Genomic DNA, 19,811 nt, shown 5'->3' with positions numbered 1-19,811 from the left:
CTTGAGATTTCTGAAGCTCGAAGTAGTACCCGAGCCATGGCTGCTTATGGAGGAGGAAGAAGAAAAGGGAAAGAAAAACGACGTCGTTTTGGAACAAATAGCAAAATGACGTCATTTGATTGTGCCAGGTCAGCTTTTCGGTGATGAAAATGGATGGAAGGGCCAACTCGAGGCACGAGTTAAAATTTCAGAGTACAATTTAGGTCAATTGAAAATTCGAGGGTTAAATTAAATCGAATGTCAAATTTCAGGGGTCATTTTTAACTATTAACTCAGGAAAGGACCGAACAGGTTCTCTTAGGTCTTTACCGCAAACAACGTCCCCGAGGGAGGCTCAAATGCTGGAAGGATGACCCTCGAACAAGGCGGACAAAGAAGAGGCATGGAAGTGCTCAAAGTTGTGGATGACAGAAGACGACAGAGAATGTATCGGGATTGAAGACCAGAAGCAGAAGGTGGGAAGTGGCATGCGATGTAATATCGGAAGAACTCAGGAACTGACAAATCCTTCTCCTCATTAACGATGACGGCGATACACATTGAAGGAAGATTTGAAGTTGGCAAGTTCTAGTCCTTGGAGGAGACATCCTAGAAGCCAATTTGCAGCATCATCCTTGTTGGGTACTCCTCATTGATGTCAATTAGTCTCGATGACAAAGTTGAATTTCAAACCAGGGTGGGAGCAATGATGGCTTAAAACCAGATGAAAAACATTTAGTTGTTATCGAGGGGTCTCTGTCCAGGCCAATTCCAGTCGAGCTTAGTTCCAAGAAATGGTAAAGATACAATCTAAGTTGACAACTCTTTACAAGGGAGGACTTACTTTTGCATGTAAGAACCTAAAATTTAATTAACCGTTTAAATAAGAATAAAATAATAATTTGATTGTTCGGAATAGGTTCAAAGATTTAGAAATATTAATTAGAAAAATTAAAGGTAAAATTTGGATTTAGTGAATTTTTTTGAGTGAGAAAATATAGTTTTCTGTGGGAAAATGCATAAAAATATGTACCGGCTTAAATTAGGCCGGTGTTGTGAGTAAGGAAAAAATTAAATTATGAGTTAATAAATTTAGGAAATTGAATTTATTAACTTGAAAAGATAAAAATAATTTAGAATTAAAAACTGGACGTTAATTTTAAAGGTTTTGGCCTGAAATTAGACTAAACAAACCTAAAATACTAACGAATTAGGCCTAAGGTCCAACATATATATACCCTTTTAATGAGTTTCAAGCTCATTTCCACCCAAAAACAAGAAGGGGACGCTGGGATAAGAAGAGATGAGAAGAGGGATTGTTACTATTCACTTCCACCTTGTTTCGCTCATAACTTGAGCTACGGTGCTCTGATTTGTGTGTCATTTACGGTCATGTGAAACTCTTGTCGAGCTATTTGATTCTATCTAAATTAAGTGATAAGAATCTTGAAAATCCATGCACTAGTTTTTTGCCCTAAGAGTTTCGCATTTTTAGGTTTGATTTTTAAATAGATTTTGTGATTTTTGTTGTTTAGGGATGATCTAGCATTGTAATATTATTGGATTTTGCTCCTAATACCATTGGGTAAGGTAAGTCTCTTTGAAATCCTTGAGGTTTGATGTTTTGGTTAGCCATAATGTTGATTTTGGTATATTATATGATGTTAGATTGAGGTTTGGTGATTTTTGGAGTTGTTTTGGCTACTTGGAGTATTGAGACTGAGTTTGAAGCTTTTGGATTAAGCTTTGTGGTATTGTTTCGGTGTTTTGAATGTGTTGGGAATCAACCAATGTATGGTTTTCGTTTTCTTTAGGTAATATGCAATGTTTTGTAAAACTTAGGCTAATGGACCTTAGGATAGGATTGAATTGATTGTTGATAATTATTAAATTGATGATGTATATTGTTGATCATTAATGTGGTGATGAATTTGGATGAAAATGGATGTTAAAGAGGATTGGTGATGATAGATGATGAATGATGTTTATGAAAAGTTGAAATGAGCAAAATTGTTGATATTGTAATCTTGATTTGGAAATTGTTGATTTTGTTGAACTATGAAGAGAAGAGATGGAAAGTTGAGTGAAATAGGTGTGAAAAAAATTGAGATGTAATGAAATAGTAAATTGTAGTGTGTGATAGTGATTTGATGATGATTTTGAGTATGTTTAAGTTTGGTTTGAATTGAAGTTTTGGAAAATTAGAGAACTTTGTTAAATTTTGTAAAACCTTATTTTTATGAACTTTGACGAGGTATAACTTGGTTTCAGGACCTTTATTTTTTATGAAATTTGATTTAAATGAAAGTTGGGTCCAAGAGCTAAAAGACGTTCAAAGAACGAGTGAAAAATATTTTAGAACAAAAAAGTTATGCGGGTTTGAAGTTTGACACTAAAATCTAAATTTTGCAGCTTTTTAAAGTTTCTAAATTTTTCAACCATGCATGCTCGGACAGTGCATGCGACACGGGGATTGGCTGTCGCCAAGCACCCATGCGTACGCGAAAATATCTCTTTTACTGGCATGCGTATGTGGCATATTGCACGCGACGCGAGCCTCCCTTGCTGTTTTGAGGATTTGCATACGCGAGTGTAGCATGCGTACGCGACATGGAAATTTTGACACCCATGCGTACGCGGATAGGGGCATGCGTACGCATGGTCCCTGTTTTGCCGAAAGCTTGTTTTTCTTCATTTCAATGGTTCTTCTAGCTTTCTAAATTTCCTTAAATACTATTTAAGACTTATAACTATTGATTAGGTCTTAAGACTAGTGAGGGTGAGTTAGGTAGCTTAAATTAGATATTCTCTGTTAATAACATTAAAAGACTGTGACTTAGCCTTGGAAAGTTCTATGAATGGTATGACTTGAGTGAATTGGTGGAGTGTTAAGTTATTGATGAATTGAGGAAACGGGAGAAACTGAAGTTGCTGAGATTGAATACAATGTTAATGATATGCTGAAATTTGGTAAGTTGGCATAGGAGTTGTGGCAGTCTCCCGCCTATGATCGGATATGAGGGCTATGACAGTCTCACACTCACATAACATGCATTGTTTTGGTAAGTCGCTATGTGCCTGGTAAGGACGGTGGTGAATTCCGCTTGTCGAGGTAGCGGTGCCGGTGTAGGGGTCGTGGTAGTCTTCCACTTACGTTCAGATGTGAAGGGTGTAGCAGTCTCCCACTCACATAACCTTCTCTGTCGCCAGAGTGAACTCAGGCACTATAACCCTAAAAGAGTGGGTCGTGCACTATATCCATGGGGGCGCAAGAAAAAGTACTAGACATTATACACCAGGAAGCGCCAAGAAATAGTGAGTAGGGCACTATATCCCTGGTCGTGGTAGAAAGGCTACATCCAAAAGGATGTGTCGCGTTGGCAGTTGAACCGACAAGTGATATCACGAGGCAAATAGGATAGACATTCATCATATGCATTTATTACATGCTTGCTTAGCTTGCTTTGATTACTTAAGTTATGCCTAATTGAATTACTTGCTATACATGTACATTACTTGTGTTTTACCTGTTTGCATCTACTTGTGTTTTCTACTGGGATTGAGGAGGCTCGGTAGGCGGTGATAATGGGATCGCATGTATGGTAGGTTGGTGAAGGCTGTGGGACAACGATGATTAGTATTAGTTAGAAATTTCTTAAGTTTAAAATACCCTATTTATGGTTTAAATTGTATATTTCGGTAAGCTTGAATATTTGTATTGATGTGAAGTTCTAGGATTGCATTTGGCTTCTCGGAACCTTATATCTTATTTATTGAGCGTTGTTACCATACTAAGAACCTCTAGTTTTCATATCATATATTGTTATTGTTTTTCAAATGCAGGTTGCAACCCACTTTGGTGAGTTTGCAGATGGTGACAGAGCGGATGGTGATAGAGCGGATGATGGTTTTTTTTTTTTTTTTACTTTTTGTATTTATATAACCTTGTTGCCTTAGAGGCTTTATTTCTGAAAACTTTGAGAGATAGGTTGTTGCTATTTTAAACTTAAAACTCTTTTGTATTTCAATTTAACTAGCCAGCCTAAACTCCGCAGGCTGTGACTAGTTCTCTTTTTAGTATTTTTTTTGTATATATATATATATTGTTTACTTTAATTATTACCTTGTGTATCCTAGAGCTATCTATAAGATTTTATATATTATGCTTTGTGCTTTTTGTGCCAATGCGTTTAGTTATCGTGTGTGAACTTTTTGTGCTCTGTATCTCTACTCTATGAGTTTCTGATCCTTTATTCCTTTCATCGAACTTCTAGTTATACTATTTCTTGACTATATACTATTATATAGAGGTTTAGAACTATCGTGACACTTTATTATCATTCGCTTTACGGCTAGAGGTAAGATTTGAAGTGTTAAAATGTTACATTGCACCTCTATTTTATCAATTTCAAAAATACCTATGTATTTAAAACTTTTTATTTTTTCACAACCAAATTTATTAGTAGTATAATGTACAATAACTATAACATTAAGCAATGCCACATGTCTTCTCTTCATTAGTTAGTCAATTTTTAGCTATCAATAATTACAATAAATGTAGCTACTAGACATAACCTTTTGAAATAGTAGTATTAAGAGGCCAGCATATTTGGTAATTTGTAGTCATTAATTAATCAATATTAATATTTTTAATAATGTAATATTACATTTAATAGTATGAGATTACACATTTTTTTATAATCAAATACTAATTAAATTTTAGTAAAAGTGTTGGCTCGGACACTTTTTCTCTTTTAAAATATATGTACCACTTTATGCAGGGCAAATTACATAAATAATTCAATTGAGACTTAAAATTACAGTATTACAACAAATTAAGAATGCTTTATATACGAGTGTAATTCTCTTTTTATATAAACCGCTAGAATTGGCAGGATTTTTCAAATTTTCATGTAAAGCACTGCAAGTACATTACAGCTGAAGAGATTATGAGGGACACTTGACAAAACAGACATGAGTTACTCAAAGTGAGTTGATCTTGCAATCTTAGTAAGGATGATTGTTGTGTATCGTGCTATGTTTTTTATTATCATAAAGACTACCGAAAAGGTGAAGCCTATTGTTGGATCCTTCAAGCTATTCTCTTCCGAACAAATGAAACAATTTATGACATCAAAAATCCCAATGCTACTCCTTTGCATGTGGAGCTTGTATAAAACCTTTCAAAATTATGCTTAATTTAATTTAAAATTATATGTAACTATAAGAATATAAAAAAAATCCATCCTTGGCCTATTTTAGAACAAATTATATAAATAAATCAATTGACACTCAAAATTATACGATTACAATAATTGAAAATATTTTATATGTGAGTGTAATTCTCTTTTTATATAAATCGCTACAACTTGCCATTTTTTAATTTGAATATGGAAGTAAAAAAATTGAAAACAATAAATAATTCGGAGGGTCCGTTTTTCTAGCTTTCGAAATTCACATTTGTCCAACCACAAGTCGGACCATGCGATTTCTTAAGCAAAATTTTAAAATCAAACAACTCGCATGGTCCGATTTGTTTACTATGAGTTTTTTCAATTTTTAACACAAATCGGACCCTCCGATTTGTGTGCTCTGAATTTTTTTCAACTTTTTAAATCGGATGGTCCGATTTGTGTACTCCCACAATTTTAAAAAACATCAAAAATTATCATGTTAAAGTATAGCACTCATTTTGCTTCCATATCAAAATTTTTTAGCCACAACTTGCAGGATTTTACATTTTTTTTTATGTAAACCACTACAAATATATTACAGGTGAAGAGATTATGAGGGACCCGCGACAAACAGACATGAGTTATTCAAAGAGGGTTGATCTTTCAATCTTAGTAGGGATGATTGTTGTGTGTATCGTGTTATGTTTTTTGTTATCATAAAGACTACCCAAAATGTGAAGCCTATTCTTGGATCCTTCAAACTGTTGTCTCCCAAACAAACAATTTAAGACATCGAAAATCCCAATAATACTCTTTTGCACGCGGAGCTTGCATGACACTTTTTAAAATGTTCAATTTAATTTTAAATTATATGTAATTATAAGAATATTTTTATTTACTATAATTTAATATCACAAAACAAAATTTTGCTATTAGTGAACAAAGATATAAACCATGAAAAAGGAAAATCATTTATTAGCTGCTAGTTCTAAAATTGCATTCCACCAATCAACGCACAAGAGGAAATGCACAAGTTCATGATGAAATATATCTACATAAATATTATTATATTAAGCTACTTTCATGTTCAATCTTGCTATTCCTTAATTTTATTTTAATTTGTGAGACTCGGTTATTACTCATATATACATCCAAGGGTAAGATTGGTCAACTTCTTTCCATGGTTGACTTTCTCAGATGATATCTCAAAGTTGAAATTTCAACTCGCTCACCTAACGCTTTGTTTGTATCGTTGATCGTCCTGTTAGCGTACTTCAATTTACCAATGAAATGGATTAATATATATTTTTTTTTATCAAAAATAAGAGACTCAAATCCGCAACCTCTTAATTGAGTATGAAGAGACTATGTCATTTGAGCTATTACTCATTGGCAATGAATTAATATATATTAGGAATTACAATATAAGGAATGATAACATAAGGGATTTTTAAAAAATAATTTAAATATTTTATGCACAGATATATGTATTTTGGAATAAGAGTTATTATGGATCCAATTGGTTTGAGTTTGAGAAAGAATAACAACCGAATTGATTAAATTTTAATGGGTTTGGATTGTTTGAATTTAAAATTTTTTACGAGTAGATCCAAACCATTTCAAATTTATAAAATCCGGATTGGATTTGTTCGGATTATTATTAGATACCCAATTAAAAATAAAAAAAATTAAAAAATATAAAAAAATGAAAAAAATATTTGGAAATAATATATAATTGTAAAAAGATAAAGAGTAATACATCATCAAAATTACACTTTAATAAAGATCATAATTTGTTTTAGAGATAAAGTTACATATATATTATTTTATTTTATTCTTTTAAATTAACATAAATTTAATCAAAAAACCAGATTGATTCGGGTGGCCCAAAACTGATATTTGACTTCGCTTTTAACTGGGTTTAATTCGATCGTACTCGATGTCTCGATTATCTATTTAATAGAATTAGCCCAGTTTGGGTAACTAATTTAATTAAGCTCATTTTGATAAAATAACTTAAACAATAAATAACTCTGTTAAAAGTAACTTATAAATAAGTTATTTTGTGTTTGGATTTTTAACTCTAAAAGTGCTTATTTTAAAGAAATGTAATGAAAAGTAGAAGTATTATGAGAGAAGTAATTTTTTTTAACTTCTCTATAAGCTCCAAAATAGCTTCTTAGAAAGTTGTAATTTAGTTTTGAAAATTGCACCCGACATTAATACTACTACTTTTCATAAGTTAAAAATTAAAAAAAGCTACTTCTAGAGTTTCCCAAACGGATCCTTAATATGATTAGATTAGATCAATTTTGATCAATTAATCGAATTATTTGTATCTATAAACGTTCCCATTTTATAAGATATAGCTATCAATTAATTATGTTAGGTGTACACTAAAATCAACTATTAGTATAAAATTTATGTGAAATACAAAATACATATTGAAAATGAAATATACAATACATGTATTTATACACAATTATATAGTAATTGATTTTGGTGTACAAATAGCATTTTTGTTTACCAATTTATATCCTATTACTTGGCACCGGATTCGATGGTCCCAGAACGTTTGGACTATTATAAAATATATGAGATTAATTTATAATTAAAATTAGAAAATAACTATTTAACAATTATTAAAAAATTTAAAAAAATATGTTTTGTTATGAGACCATTTAATGGTCCAAACGTTCTGAGACCATCGAATTCACTGCCCTATTACTTATCCTATTTACAATGCAAACGAGTTAATTAAATATACATATCTCATTTATACAGTAAACTCGATAAAACACAAATTTTATGAACCAAAAATAGATACAAACAAGATACATAATGAATATTAAAGTGTACATATCTCATTTATAATTAAACGAAATATATGTGCTATAATTTTATTTATAATGTAAATAAGATATATGTTTAATAATCAACTTGTTTTCAATATAAACGTGATGTGAAACAACAATTTTTTGCATCTATATAAGGAGGTTCATTTAGTAGCTTCCCTCACATAAATTTCAGTCTTTCTTCTAAACTCTTTCAATAATTTTCTTAAGAATGGCGGATAATAAATATGTATTTGTGAGTGTGTATCCTAATCTCACATCAAGAACAGTGATAAAGGGATTTTGTTTGAGTGCGATCCCAATCTTTTTGTTTGAACAGTGATAAAAACAGATATTTGATTAACTAATAGTAAAGTAAATCCTTAAAAATAGCTAGCACCAATTACAAACCTAATAAGTTAGGCCTTTAAATTATGTTCTTAGTACAACAATAATCCTAATTTTACATACTAAAATAATATCAATAAAAGATACTTTAAAATTTGTATTTAAATAAAATAAAATAAAATTAACAACACTAACCTACAAGTCAAGGGCCTAACAATATGTCACATGTCATTTATTTTTTGATACATATTTTGTTTTTTGAATAACTTTTTCTATGTTGTAATACAATATTGCAGTACATCAATAATTAAAATTAATATTTATCAAAAGCTGATATAATTAATAGCATTATATGAAATAAAATTAAAACCATTCAAAAATTTATGTAATATTTTTGTAGTATCCCTTTCTCGGGTTTAGAGTATTTCTTGCATTCGCACATATAGCTTATTTGACACAAACTCTTTTTGCAAATAATCCAAATAACGAGGCCCCTGTGCCAAAAATAAATCAATGTTATTTTTTTGGCACAGGGGCTAATCTGTCCTAAAAAAAATTTATCAGAGGCCGGATTGGGTGTTTTTTTTTTTTGGGACCTCGTTGTCCTTTCGAAATAATTGTCAAGGGCGAATGGGGTATTCACTCTAAAATAAATGAAAGTGGGTAAGAATTAGTTATAGTTGTCTATTAAAACACGTTGAAATTTATTACGGCGATTGAAGTTAGACCTTGAACAACTAATTAAGAAGTGGAAGTCTTAATTAAAGACATTCAAGAAAAACGACACATACATTGCGTGTATAAATAAGATGGAACGAAGTAGAAGCTGAAATTGGCACGCATAATAATGGCATCTGAAAGCATGGTGATAGAGATTGAGCATGATGATAATGAAGATGAGAAGGGGAATAAGAGAAACGAAGAGAAAGAGAAGGAGGGTATGTGTATGTGTATGACATGGAAGGATGTGTGGGTGACTGCATCAATGGGAAACAAAGGAAGCAAACCAATTCTTTCCGGTCTAACCGGTTATGCCAAACCGGGCCAGCTATTGGCCATAATGGGTCCTTCTGGTTCTGGCAAGTCTACCCTTCTTGAATAATTGATAATTGTCAGATGATAATTTAATCGAATTTTTTAAATTATCTGAACGTTTTTTAACTATTAACTTCACACGAAAATAATTAGAAATAATTGAACTATAATGAACCCATCATTGAAACTCCTGGTTGATATTTTTATTGACATTAATTATTTAAGATAAACTAAGAACAAATTTTAACACCTTTCCATTTTTTTTTAAAAATTATGTGTTATCCCTCGATCGAGTGACATTATTTAAAGAAGATTACATGATGGGATATCAAATAGAAAATACAACACACACGTAACCATAGAATACATTTAAATTTATCTTAGAAATATTAATTAAGAATTAATAATACAAAGTTTTACATTGTGATCATTTAATAAAATGTCTGTACTTATTAAAAGAATGTAATATTGTAAATAACCGAGTTATATACCTTTTCTAATGCAAATATGCAATCATATATACTTAATAATATATATATTTGTCAAAAGAATTTTAATATTAAGATATATGTAAATGCATTATTAATAATGAGCTATATGTTTGAACTCATATTTCAGGTAGATTAGATTCAAACACAAGACAAACAGGAGAGATTCTCATCAACGGTCGCAAAGAAGCGCTGGCCTATGGAATCTCGGTACAAAACCATACACTATAATATTTACGTATTCATATTTACATGAATTTTACATACAAGAAGCATATAATTTGCACTTATATTTATCAGAATTTATACACAAAAATTAATACTATTTGTAATCATATTTTTTAAAATTTGTACACATGAATTAGTAAAATTTATTTGTTAAAAACACTTTAATATTGGTGCTGATTAAATGATGGTGAAAAATACTAAAAATTACCATGTCACAATAATGATTAAGTAGTAGTCTTAATTAATTTGAATAATTAGCAAGAGTTTAAATGTATGGCATAGGCATATGTGACACAAGATGATACCTTATTAACAACCTTAACGGTGAGGGAAGCAGTGCACTACTCAGCTCAACTCCAACTACCTGATTCCATGTCCAAGGCAGAGAAAAGAGAGAGAGCAGAGATTACAATAAGAGAAATGGGTCTGCAAGATGCCATTAACACAAGAATTGGAGGTTGGGGCATTAAAGGAATCAGTGGTGGTCAGAAGAGACGTGTGAGCATCTGCATTGAGATCCTAACACGCCCAAGGCTCTTGTTTCTTGATGAACCAACAAGTGGACTTGACAGTGCTGCTTCCTATTATGTCATGAAAAGAATTGCAAACCTTGTTCAGAAAGATGGCATTCAAAGAACCGTTATTGCTTCAATACATCAACCAAGCACTGAAGTCTTTCAACTTTTCCATAACCTTTGTCTTCTCTCTTCTGGTACAACTGTTTACTTTGGACCTGCCTCAACTGCTACTCAGGTTCCTATCTTTTTTTTCTTCTTTTAATTCATTTAATTTTAGTCATAATATTAAATTCTGGTTTTGTTTCAATGTATGTAGTTTTTTGCTTCCAATGGTTTTCCATGTCCTGCACTCCAAAACCCTTCTGATCATTTACTGAAAACAATAAACAAGGATTTTGATCAGGTAACTAAGCTTAGCTTCACTTGAAGATACATGAGAGCATTCAGAAATAATTTGATGGTATTTTGAATTAACTACTATTTCAGGATACTGACATGGGTTTATCTGGCACTAGAACAGTGCCTACAGAAGAAGCAATTAGAATCCTTATAAGCGCATATGAATCATCTGAAATTAACCAACAAGTTCAACAAGAAGTTGCAATGCTATCTAACCAGGTTTCTTTCATTTCATGTCTATTGCGTGTGCATTCATAAGCTATAATAAAAGCATTGATCCATAACTCAATTTATGTTTCAGGAGACTAGATCAGTAGATCATAAGAAGAGAAGGCGTGCTGGTTTCCTTAATCAGTGCATTGTTCTTACCAAAATATCATGCGTGAACATGTTTCGTGATCTAGGCTATTATTGGTTACGTCTTGGAATATACATTGCATTGGCCATAGCCACTGCCACAGTTTTCTATGATCTAGGTACAAGTTTCAGCACAATTCAGGACAGAGGAGCACTTCTTATGTTTGAATCTTCATTCATAACTTTCATGACCATTGGTGGATTCCCTTCCTTTGTGGAGGTCATGAAGGTAATTTAAAGAATTATTCATCACAATATAGAATTTAATTTTGATGCACTATTGGTGTAAAACTATTTTTCGTATGCACCCAATCAGACAACGTCATGTTAGCAAAAATAACTATTTTTTACATTGACTGCTTGAGAATTGAATTGTTGTTATATATATACGTAGGTATTTGAACGAGAAAGATTGAATGGGCATTATGGTGTTGTGGCATTTGTAATTGGGAACACAGTATCTAGTGTGCCATACTTGGTTCTAGTATCAGTGATTCCAGGAGCCATAGCTTATTACCTTCCTCATCTTCAAAGAGGATTCGACCATTTTGTTTACTTCATATGTGTTCTGTTTTCTTGCCTCATGTTGGTTGAAAGCCTAATGATGATAGTTGCAAGCGTAGTCCCAAACTATCTAATGGGAATCATAAGCGGCGCCGGAATCCAAGGAATCATGATGCTGGCCGGAGGGTTCTTCAGATTGCCCAATGATCTTCCCAAACCATTTTGGAGATACCCAATGTTCTATGTTGCATTTCATAGATTTGCATTCCAAGGATTGTACAAGAACGAGTTTCAGGGGCTAAGCTTTGCAACAAATGATGGAAATGGCTCCTACATTAGTGGTGACCAGATTCTGAGGGACACGTGGCAAGTTGACATGAGTTACTCCAAGTGGGTCGATCTCGGAATCTTGCTTGGGATGATTTTGGTGTATCGAGTGTTGTTCTTCTTGATCATCAAGATTACGGAGAAGTTGAAGCCATTTTTTGTGTCATTCATTTCAGGGTCTCCCAAGCGAGCAACACTAGTGATGGAGAATAATGATGATAACTCTGCACTAAGTCATGAAGCATAAACCCAAACATAAATCTAACTCTATGGTTATAATTATTTTCAAATTAAAGCTATAGTAGCTAGGTTTGTGATTTATTTTGGTGATTTTAATTTGTATATATATTATTGTTGATTGGTACATAAGTATTGTCTTGTAAACCAATTTAAATTGGTCGAGTAATCAGTCCCCTCATCCCATTAGTTCAGTTATTATGCTTGAGTGTTGAAGGCAAGCTTCAGATTTATTCATCCAAGGGCAATGCAATCTTGTAATCCATACGATAATCATAACCACTATTACTCAGTATCTGATCTCCTTAAAAAGAAAATAATTATATACGGTTCTTCTCAAGTATTATAATAACCTCAGTTCACACATTAATATACTAAGCAAATATATGATTATATTATATGTTATTATGGTTCTGCAAGGCAAGCAAGCAAATGAATCATGCCATTGCTCCTAGTCTAGTCACCTTAGTGAACCTGAACTTTGCTTGCGGGCAATTATTCATTGCTGTCACAACAATAGGCTTCACTTTCTCAAAGCTCTTGATGATTACCAAGAACCAAATTCTGTATGTCACTGCCATTCCTATCAATATAACAACATCATTCCATTTTGAGTAACCAATTTTCACTTGCCACAAGTTTCTAAGTATCTCTTCCCCACTAATGTTTATCATAGATCCTCCATCTTGATTATTGCCGGTGAATGTTAGGCCTTGAAACGCGTTCTTGAACAATCCTTGGTATGCATACTTGTGGAATGAAATGTAATGCAAAGGATATCTCCAAAACGGTTTAGGGATATCACTTGGAAGCCTATAGAATCCACCATCCAACATCATCACTCCCAATATTCCGGTGCCGAAGATTATGCCTAGCAGAAAATTGGGGACAATGCTTGCAACAATCATCATGAGACCCTCAACCAAAAAGACAGAAACAAAAAGTATAGATGTAAAGTAGATGAATTCTTGGTGTCCTTGGTGAAGTCCAACTAGGTAATAAACCACTGCTCCAGGGATCAGTGACATCAATAGCAAGAATGGAACTAAAGATAATGTGTTGCAAATGGTGTATGCAGTTACCCCATAATGTCCATTCAGTCTTTTTCTTTCAAACACCTAATTATGGATCATTTCACCAACATATTCAGTAATTTGACATGATCATATTTAGAATGTTTCTTGAATACAGTCATTATTGTGCTCTCTGCCTAAATATTGTTCATCCACGTTGGATGGGGCGTGAGTTTCAATCTAGGCAGAGCTCACGCCCCATTCAATAGTGGATGAATAGTACGTAAGTGCGCATAACAGGGTGGTGATAATTATGTCACATAGTTTGTTCTTAACAGAAATAGTAGTTTACCTTAATATCTTCCACAAAAGAAGGGAATGCACCAACAGTAATGAAGGTAAGGAATGTAACAACAAATACAAGTAGTGAAGCTCTGGCCTGACATCAAATAAATTAAGATTTAAGCCTTTAACATTAGGTTTATCAAAATTTTTGCTGCAAATAATGTTGCTATGATTGCTGAATTTTGTGCATTATGTGTCTCAAGGTTGATTTGTGTACCTGAATTGATTCACTGCTTGAGCCAATGTCAAAGAACATGGTACCAAGACTTAAAGTCAGAGCACCATAGATAAGTAGGCGCAACCAGTGATAGCCTACTTTACTTTACATGTTCACAAAAGATCCCCTAGTAAGGACCATGCACTGTTATAAAAAATCAGCATGACTTTTCTTCTCCATTGCATCTGAGTCCTGCATCCATTATTAAGACCTTCAGCAATTGTACAATTTCTACTGCATATGGATATTAAATCAATTTTTTCAACAAGTAGTACTCACCTTTTTTTTTTTTTGAACTATTTCTTTATGAACTTGGTGACTAATTTCAGATCAATCATTTGATTCAACAAGTATATGAATGGATTCTTCTGTGGTTAGCCCTCTAGCTAATCCTTTCTCAGGGTCCTCCTCCTGAAACAAAGAGGTGAATCAGTTGAGTTTCTTTGCAATCTAGCATTGTAGCATTGAAAAATAAATTAAATTCATATAACTCAAAAGTAATAATGTTATCTTGCCAATGTTCTTACTTCGAAAAGTTCCATGTTAATTAAGCAAAACTGAGAAGTCAGTCTTCAAATTAAAATGTGAATACCTACAAATAATACATTTGCTGTAGATAAAGAAATATCAGATAGTATTCATAGAAGTTAAAAGGAAATCACAGGCCCCGTGCTGGATTTTTCCAATTGCTGTCTTTCATATTGAGGTGATAAAGAACCCTATGAGGCAATGAGATTCAGCAGTAATACGTTTAACGGTAGCTGGTTAGTTCTCCGTCACTCACATCAGCTACTTCTGATGAAAGCATAAAATATGTTAAATGATTAACACAATCAAGTAATTTCATTATTGATTTAGAGGCAAACCATGATGATATATTGATCCTTCGCATGATCGATGCTAAAATAGTTAAAGCTCAATGGTCTCTCAAGAGAAATATTCAGTTCAGTGACCAAATCTGAAGTAACATAGGATCTGCAGTTTGCAACTTTGCATTATCCATGATGTTTGCCATTGCTGCTATAGAGATAATTGAGGTATGCTAGAATTAATGCTTGCTGCCAAATGCTCTACAGTTGCATAAATAACATCAGAATAAGGATGTGTTTTATCCTCGACCGAGAACAGATGAATATTGTTTAATTCAATCCAGCTGCACCCTGGATCTTTTCTAAATTTTACACTCTGCAATCTCTTCCTAAGAATTGACTTCTGCCCCCATCTACCTAGCACCGCATACATATTTGACAGAATTACCAAAGGCACTGTTGGGTTCGGATCCAAGCTAAACAACTTTTCAGCAGCTTTCTCCCCTACTTCCATGTCCTTCCAGAACCAACATGCATGCAGTAAAGCTCCCCAAATCACCCTATCTGCTTCAATAGGCATCTGTCTAATAAACTCTTCAGCTTCTCTTACATGGCCTGATCGACCAAGAAGATCCACCACACATGTGTAATGTTCTATGCTTGGCGTTACTTTGTAAAGTTCCTCCATCGAGTGGAAGATTTTCAAACCTTCATCAACTAGACCAGCATGGGAGCAGGCAGAAAGAATGCCAACAAAAGTAGCTGCATTTGGCACAACTCCTTGAACTAACATTGAGTGGAAGAGTAAAATTGCCTTGGATCCAAGTCCATGATATGCATACCCATTGATAAGAGCTGTCCATGCTGCTACATTGGGTGAAAAAATGCTGAGGAATGACCTTTGAGCATCAGCCAAGCGACCACATTTGGAGTAGAAGTCTATAAGGGCAGTCCCAACATAAACATTTGCTTGGAACGGTGTCTTGGTTAAGTGGCCATGAAGCAACCGTCCTTGCTGAAAAGAACCTAGAGATGAACATGCACGAAATAAAACAGAGAACGTCGATCTGCTATAATCAACTGATAACCTACGCATCTTCACGTATAATTTTAATGCCTTCACGTATTGGCCATTTTGAATACAACCAGACATCATCGAATTCCATGTCACAGGGTTTTTCTCATCTTTAGTTTTGTCAAAAAGCTTCACAGCTTCATCAAGTTCACCGTTTTTGGAGTACACAGATATCATGGTATTTAAGGAAGTTAAATCCTTGAGACTCATTTGATTGAATAATTTCTTTGACTTCTCAAAATGACCAATCATAGCATAACCTTTAATCATCAAATTATATGATACGTGATTCGTCTCTCTCAACCTGTAAAATATCATCTCAGCTTCTTCAATCTTCCCCGTGGAGATAAGGCAACCAATCAACAAGTTAGTCACATTCAAATAAGTTTCTCCTCTCATGCTCTCATGAACTCTCTTGGCATCACCTATGGCTTCACAATCACAATAAAACTCAATCAACCCGCCACCAATCGCATTATCAAAAGCAAACCCTTCCTTGATGCAATGCCCATGAACAACCTTCCCCTGCCATAGAGCCCTCAGTCTAGTGCAAACTCTCACAACAGAGCACAACGTGACCTCATTAGGCAACACTCCAGAACTCCTCATACACCAAAACAAATCTAAAGCCCTCTCACACCCATCTTCCCTCTTCGCATACCCAGAGATCAACATGGTCCAAGCCACAATATCACGATCAGGCATCTTTTCAAACATGTCCAGAGCCTCACCCATATTGTCATGCTGCACATAACCCGCAAGCATCAAGCTCCATAACACATCATTCCCGCCATGAAGCTCCTCAAAAACTACCTTAGCTTCTCCAATTCCACAACACTGAACGTAAAAATACAACAAAGCACTCCCCACAAGGCCAAATCTTTCGTATCCAGACCTCAAAAGCAATGAATGAACTTGCTTCCCATGAACAAGTGACCCATAACGTGAGCATGCGCTCAACACCGAAGAGAAAGAGACCTCGTCAAGCTTGACGCAAGAGTGGTGCATGAGGGAAGCAAGGGCCAGAGCTTCAACGTAGCAGCCCCATTGCGAATATCCGGAAATCATAGTATTCCAAGTGGAAACAGTTCGAAGCGGCATATCGTCGAACAGGTGGCGTGCTAATTCAGGTTCGCCGTATCTAACTCTCCTGCTAATGGAAATGTTGGTGGCGATCACGTGACGGAGACGAGGGGTATCCAAATCTTCCAAAAGGGTGGTGAAAAGTCGGAACCTTTGCTTCCAGCAGTTGCACTTCCAGGTGCCAAGGAGGAACAGCTTCTTCATGGTGTGGAAAAGATGGTGGTGTTTGGGCTTTGGGGAGTAAAACTTGTGTTATTGTTCTCTCATCAATCAGAATAGACATTAAAATAACTAAAATGAGACCCGCGCGATGCGCAGACGGTAAATTAATGATAGCATATAATAAATATTAAAAATGGCTATGTTTTGTAGAATTAAATTAAATATGGGTAAACTAAAGTTAAATTTAAAAGGTATTTTGTTTAAAATAATTTATAGTACAAAAGATTTGGATATTGGAGTTGTACAAAGTGACATTTTTATTTGGTGATTTGATTTTTGTATTTGTTTTAGTTGATGGACTTAGTCTTATTATGTGGCGCTCGTCCTCCTTCTTCTTTATTGGTTATTGTTAGATTTTTTAAACAATTCACAACCCTAATTCTCTATGATTTCTTTTGGAAAAATAAAATCCCATCCAAGAAGGAAACCACAGCTGTAAGTAATTGAGAATATTTGTCAAACTCAGCACTAAGACATAGAACAACTATACATATAGAATCAATAAACAAAAGGATGTCTAAAATATCCATAGAATCAATCAAATTCAGCATTAAAAAATATTAAAAACCAAATTTTGCAGTTAAACAGAATAAAGTAAAGATGGGATTTATACTCAAATTCTCCTTAATCTTAAACCATGTCTCAGCACATACTTTGTGAGCAGCAACAAAATCATCTTTACAAGCACAACCCAATTCAATTGGAACACCAGACTCAGAACTATCACTCTCCAAACCTATGTGACAAATTCTACAATCCCTCTCCACTTTGTGCTTAGTATTATTATTAATATTATTAATAATATTAACATTGCCAACTAATAAATGGATATTGAAGCTTTAAACTTTATTTAACAACAATCTGTAACATGGCTCAAATAACAAATTAACCAATTTAATTAATACACAACTCCAAACACAGCAAGTAATCTACTTCATACACTCCTCAAAAGCAGTCCCAAATCATTTGCAATAACAGTGAACTATGCTTCATAAACTACTCAAATTATCAAAATCAGAAACATGAAATGCACTATTTAGAATCTACAGAGGCATACCAATTTCAAGAAATGCATAATTGGCACAATTTATCAAGCATAGCAAAGCTAAGTTCTCAAAGAAAAATTTTAATTGAACACAAAAACACAGCACACAGTCAACAGAGCACAGCAGCACAAAACAGGCATACCCCACGTGCAACACTTAATTTCAAAGGATTCAAGCCTGAAGACCCCATCACCTTCTGCAGATGAATTATCAGAATCATTAACAATGGAGTAATTTACAGTAAAAACAGCAAGATTCACAGATTAATTAACACTTATTCAACAATTATTTAACCCATAACAAGTTCACAAATTAACTAACAACAATTATTCAATAATTATTATTAAAAAAATACCTAGAAGCTAGAAGCCCTAGAACAGAGCAGAGCAGATCCTGAGCAAGAGGGGGACAAGGGAACGACAGAAGGGATGACAGGTGGAACAGAGATAGCGCCGGCGACGATGGAACAGAGCTGTGCGACGGTGCTTTCAAAGCTGAAACAGTAGCTGCACGATGGTGGAACAGAGCTGCACGATAACGACGGTGGCTTCGAAGCTCGTTTCGGCGACGGCGGCGGGAGATGGACGTTGGTGAGGGAGTGAGATCAATGACGGTGAGAGGAAGGAGGAGCTCGAGGGTGATGGGAGGGATGGGTTCGCGTTTAGCCGTTGTGTGGAGCTAAGGTTGCTGGGTTGGGTAATTGGCTAGGGCATCCCAGCAAAACGATGGCGTTTTGCAAAATTTAAAAAATCGGCCGGATCCCGGTTCGGTTCGACCGGCCGGTTTCTGGCCGGTTCGACGATCCAACGTCGGTTTTTCAAAACTTCTGTTTCAACGTCTATCCGAACCGCTATTCCCTTCGGTTCTCAGGGACACGTGGCAAGTTGACATGAGTTACTCCAAGTGGGTCGATCTTAGAATCTTGCTTGGAATGATTTTGGTGTATCGATTCGCGGTGCGGTTTGGTTCGGTTTTTTAGAGAAAAGTCATCCGATCCAATAGTTTAATTAAACTGCGGTTTGGTTTGGTTCAGTTTTTTTCTCAAGACCATCCGAACCAAACCGAACCAATTAAAATCGGTTTGGTTTGGTTCGGTTTGTTCGGTTTTTCAATCAACTCAAAGAAAAGCCTGCCATACTATTTCACAAAAATTATAACATTAAAATCATCTAACACAAATACGCAATAACTAACAAAAGTCTTGATTCAATGAAATTCAATGACAAAAGAAATTAAAATAAATGAAACTCAGAATCACAATTTCACAAACATGTCGAGGAATTCCTAAATGTAGTAAAATAAATGAACTAACTCTATTAAATGACACAAAATAACACAAGACTAACAGAAGTGTCATTGCATTGTGCAAGAAAATAACACATCTAAAGGTATATTACAAACAATAAAATTCTTCCTTTCTATTTTTAATACCATTATATCAATATATTTAGAATGTTGAAGACATCTTTCATAGTACAAAGAACTTCATAACTTGCAATTGAAATGTACTTTCTCACAAAAAATGCAGGCAATACATAAATACATTGTGCCCACCTAGTTCTCTTGAAACTAA

General features: G+C 34.2%; 3 protein-coding genes across 6 annotated transcripts; 1 reads left to right on the top strand and 2 right to left on the bottom strand.

Moving 5' to 3' along the window:
• On the top strand, window positions 9,096-12,668 carry LOC107633887 (ABC transporter G family member 11). The gene is made up of 7 exons (XM_021119850.1): window positions 9,096-9,433; window positions 9,978-10,068; window positions 10,369-10,839; window positions 10,921-11,007; window positions 11,091-11,222; window positions 11,305-11,589; window positions 11,755-12,668. The coding sequence occupies exons 1-7, from the start codon at window positions 9,183-9,185 to the stop codon at window positions 12,436-12,438; spliced, it is 2,001 nt and encodes a 666-aa protein (XP_020975509.1). The 5' UTR covers window positions 9,096-9,182; the 3' UTR covers window positions 12,439-12,668.
• On the bottom strand, window positions 12,866-14,042 carry LOC107633889 (ABC transporter G family member 11). Its single transcript, XM_016337482.1, has 3 exons — window positions 14,004-14,042; window positions 13,794-13,880; window positions 12,866-13,546 (listed from the first exon to the last, which is right to left on the bottom strand). The coding sequence occupies exons 1-3, from the start codon at window positions 14,040-14,042 to the stop codon at window positions 12,866-12,868; spliced, it is 807 nt and encodes a 268-aa protein (XP_016192968.1).
• On the bottom strand, window positions 13,372-17,404 carry LOC107631646 (pentatricopeptide repeat-containing protein At2g13600-like). Of its 4 annotated transcripts, XM_021119848.1 has the most exons (6): window positions 14,870-17,404; window positions 14,531-14,595; window positions 14,283-14,414; window positions 14,004-14,195; window positions 13,794-13,880; window positions 13,372-13,546 (listed from the first exon to the last, which is right to left on the bottom strand). In XM_021119848.1, exon 1 carries the CDS (start codon window positions 17,172-17,174, stop codon window positions 15,024-15,026), a length of 2,151 nt encoding a protein of 716 aa, XP_020975507.1. In that variant the 5' UTR covers window positions 17,175-17,404; the 3' UTR covers window positions 13,372-13,546; window positions 13,794-13,880; window positions 14,004-14,195; window positions 14,283-14,414; window positions 14,531-14,595; window positions 14,870-15,023. The 4 variants fall into 4 exon arrangements, with proteins under 4 accessions (XP_020975507.1, XP_016190641.1, XP_020975506.1 ...); XM_016335155.2 differs by having other exon boundaries at window positions 14,531-17,404; XM_021119847.1 differs by lacking the exon at window positions 14,531-14,595 and having other exon boundaries at window positions 14,596-17,404.

This window comes from Arachis ipaensis, chromosome B03 (genome assembly GCF_000816755.2).
Source record: "Arachis ipaensis cultivar K30076 chromosome B03, Araip1.1, whole genome shotgun sequence".
NCBI classification, from domain to species: Eukaryota; Viridiplantae; Streptophyta; class Magnoliopsida; order Fabales; family Fabaceae; genus Arachis; species Arachis ipaensis.
The sequence above is the reverse complement of the archived record's forward strand: the minus strand, read 5'-3'. Positions and strand labels throughout refer to the sequence as shown.

What these genes read in the sequence shown, in the direction of transcription:
- LOC107631646 (XM_016335155.2), bottom strand. Translation starts at nt 17,174, where the DNA reads ATGAAGAAGCTGTTCCTCCTTGGCACCTGGAAGTGCAACTGCTGGAAG.
- LOC107633887 (XM_021119850.1), top strand. Translation starts at nt 9,183, where the DNA reads ATGGCATCTGAAAGCATGGTGATAGAGATTGAGCATGATGATAATGAA. An exon ending in CGCTGGCCTATGGAATCTCG is followed by an intron (nt 10,069 to 10,368) that starts GTACAAAACCAT and finishes TGTATGGCATAG; the next exon opens with GCATATGTGACACAAGATGA. An exon ending in CCTTTGTGGAGGTCATGAAG is followed by an intron (nt 11,590 to 11,754) that starts GTAATTTAAAGA and finishes ATATATACGTAG; the next exon opens with GTATTTGAACGAGAAAGATT.
- LOC107633889 (XM_016337482.1), bottom strand. Translation starts at nt 14,042, where the DNA reads ATGTTCTTTGACATTGGCTCAAGCAGTGAATCAATTCAG. An exon ending in CAAGCAGTGAATCAATTCAG is followed by an intron (nt 13,881 to 14,003) that starts GTACACAAATCA and finishes ATTTGATGTCAG; the next exon opens with GCCAGAGCTTCACTACTTGT. An exon ending in CTTTTGTGGAAGATATTAAG is followed by an intron (nt 13,547 to 13,793) that starts GTAAACTACTAT and finishes ATCCATAATTAG; the next exon opens with GTGTTTGAAAGAAAAAGACT.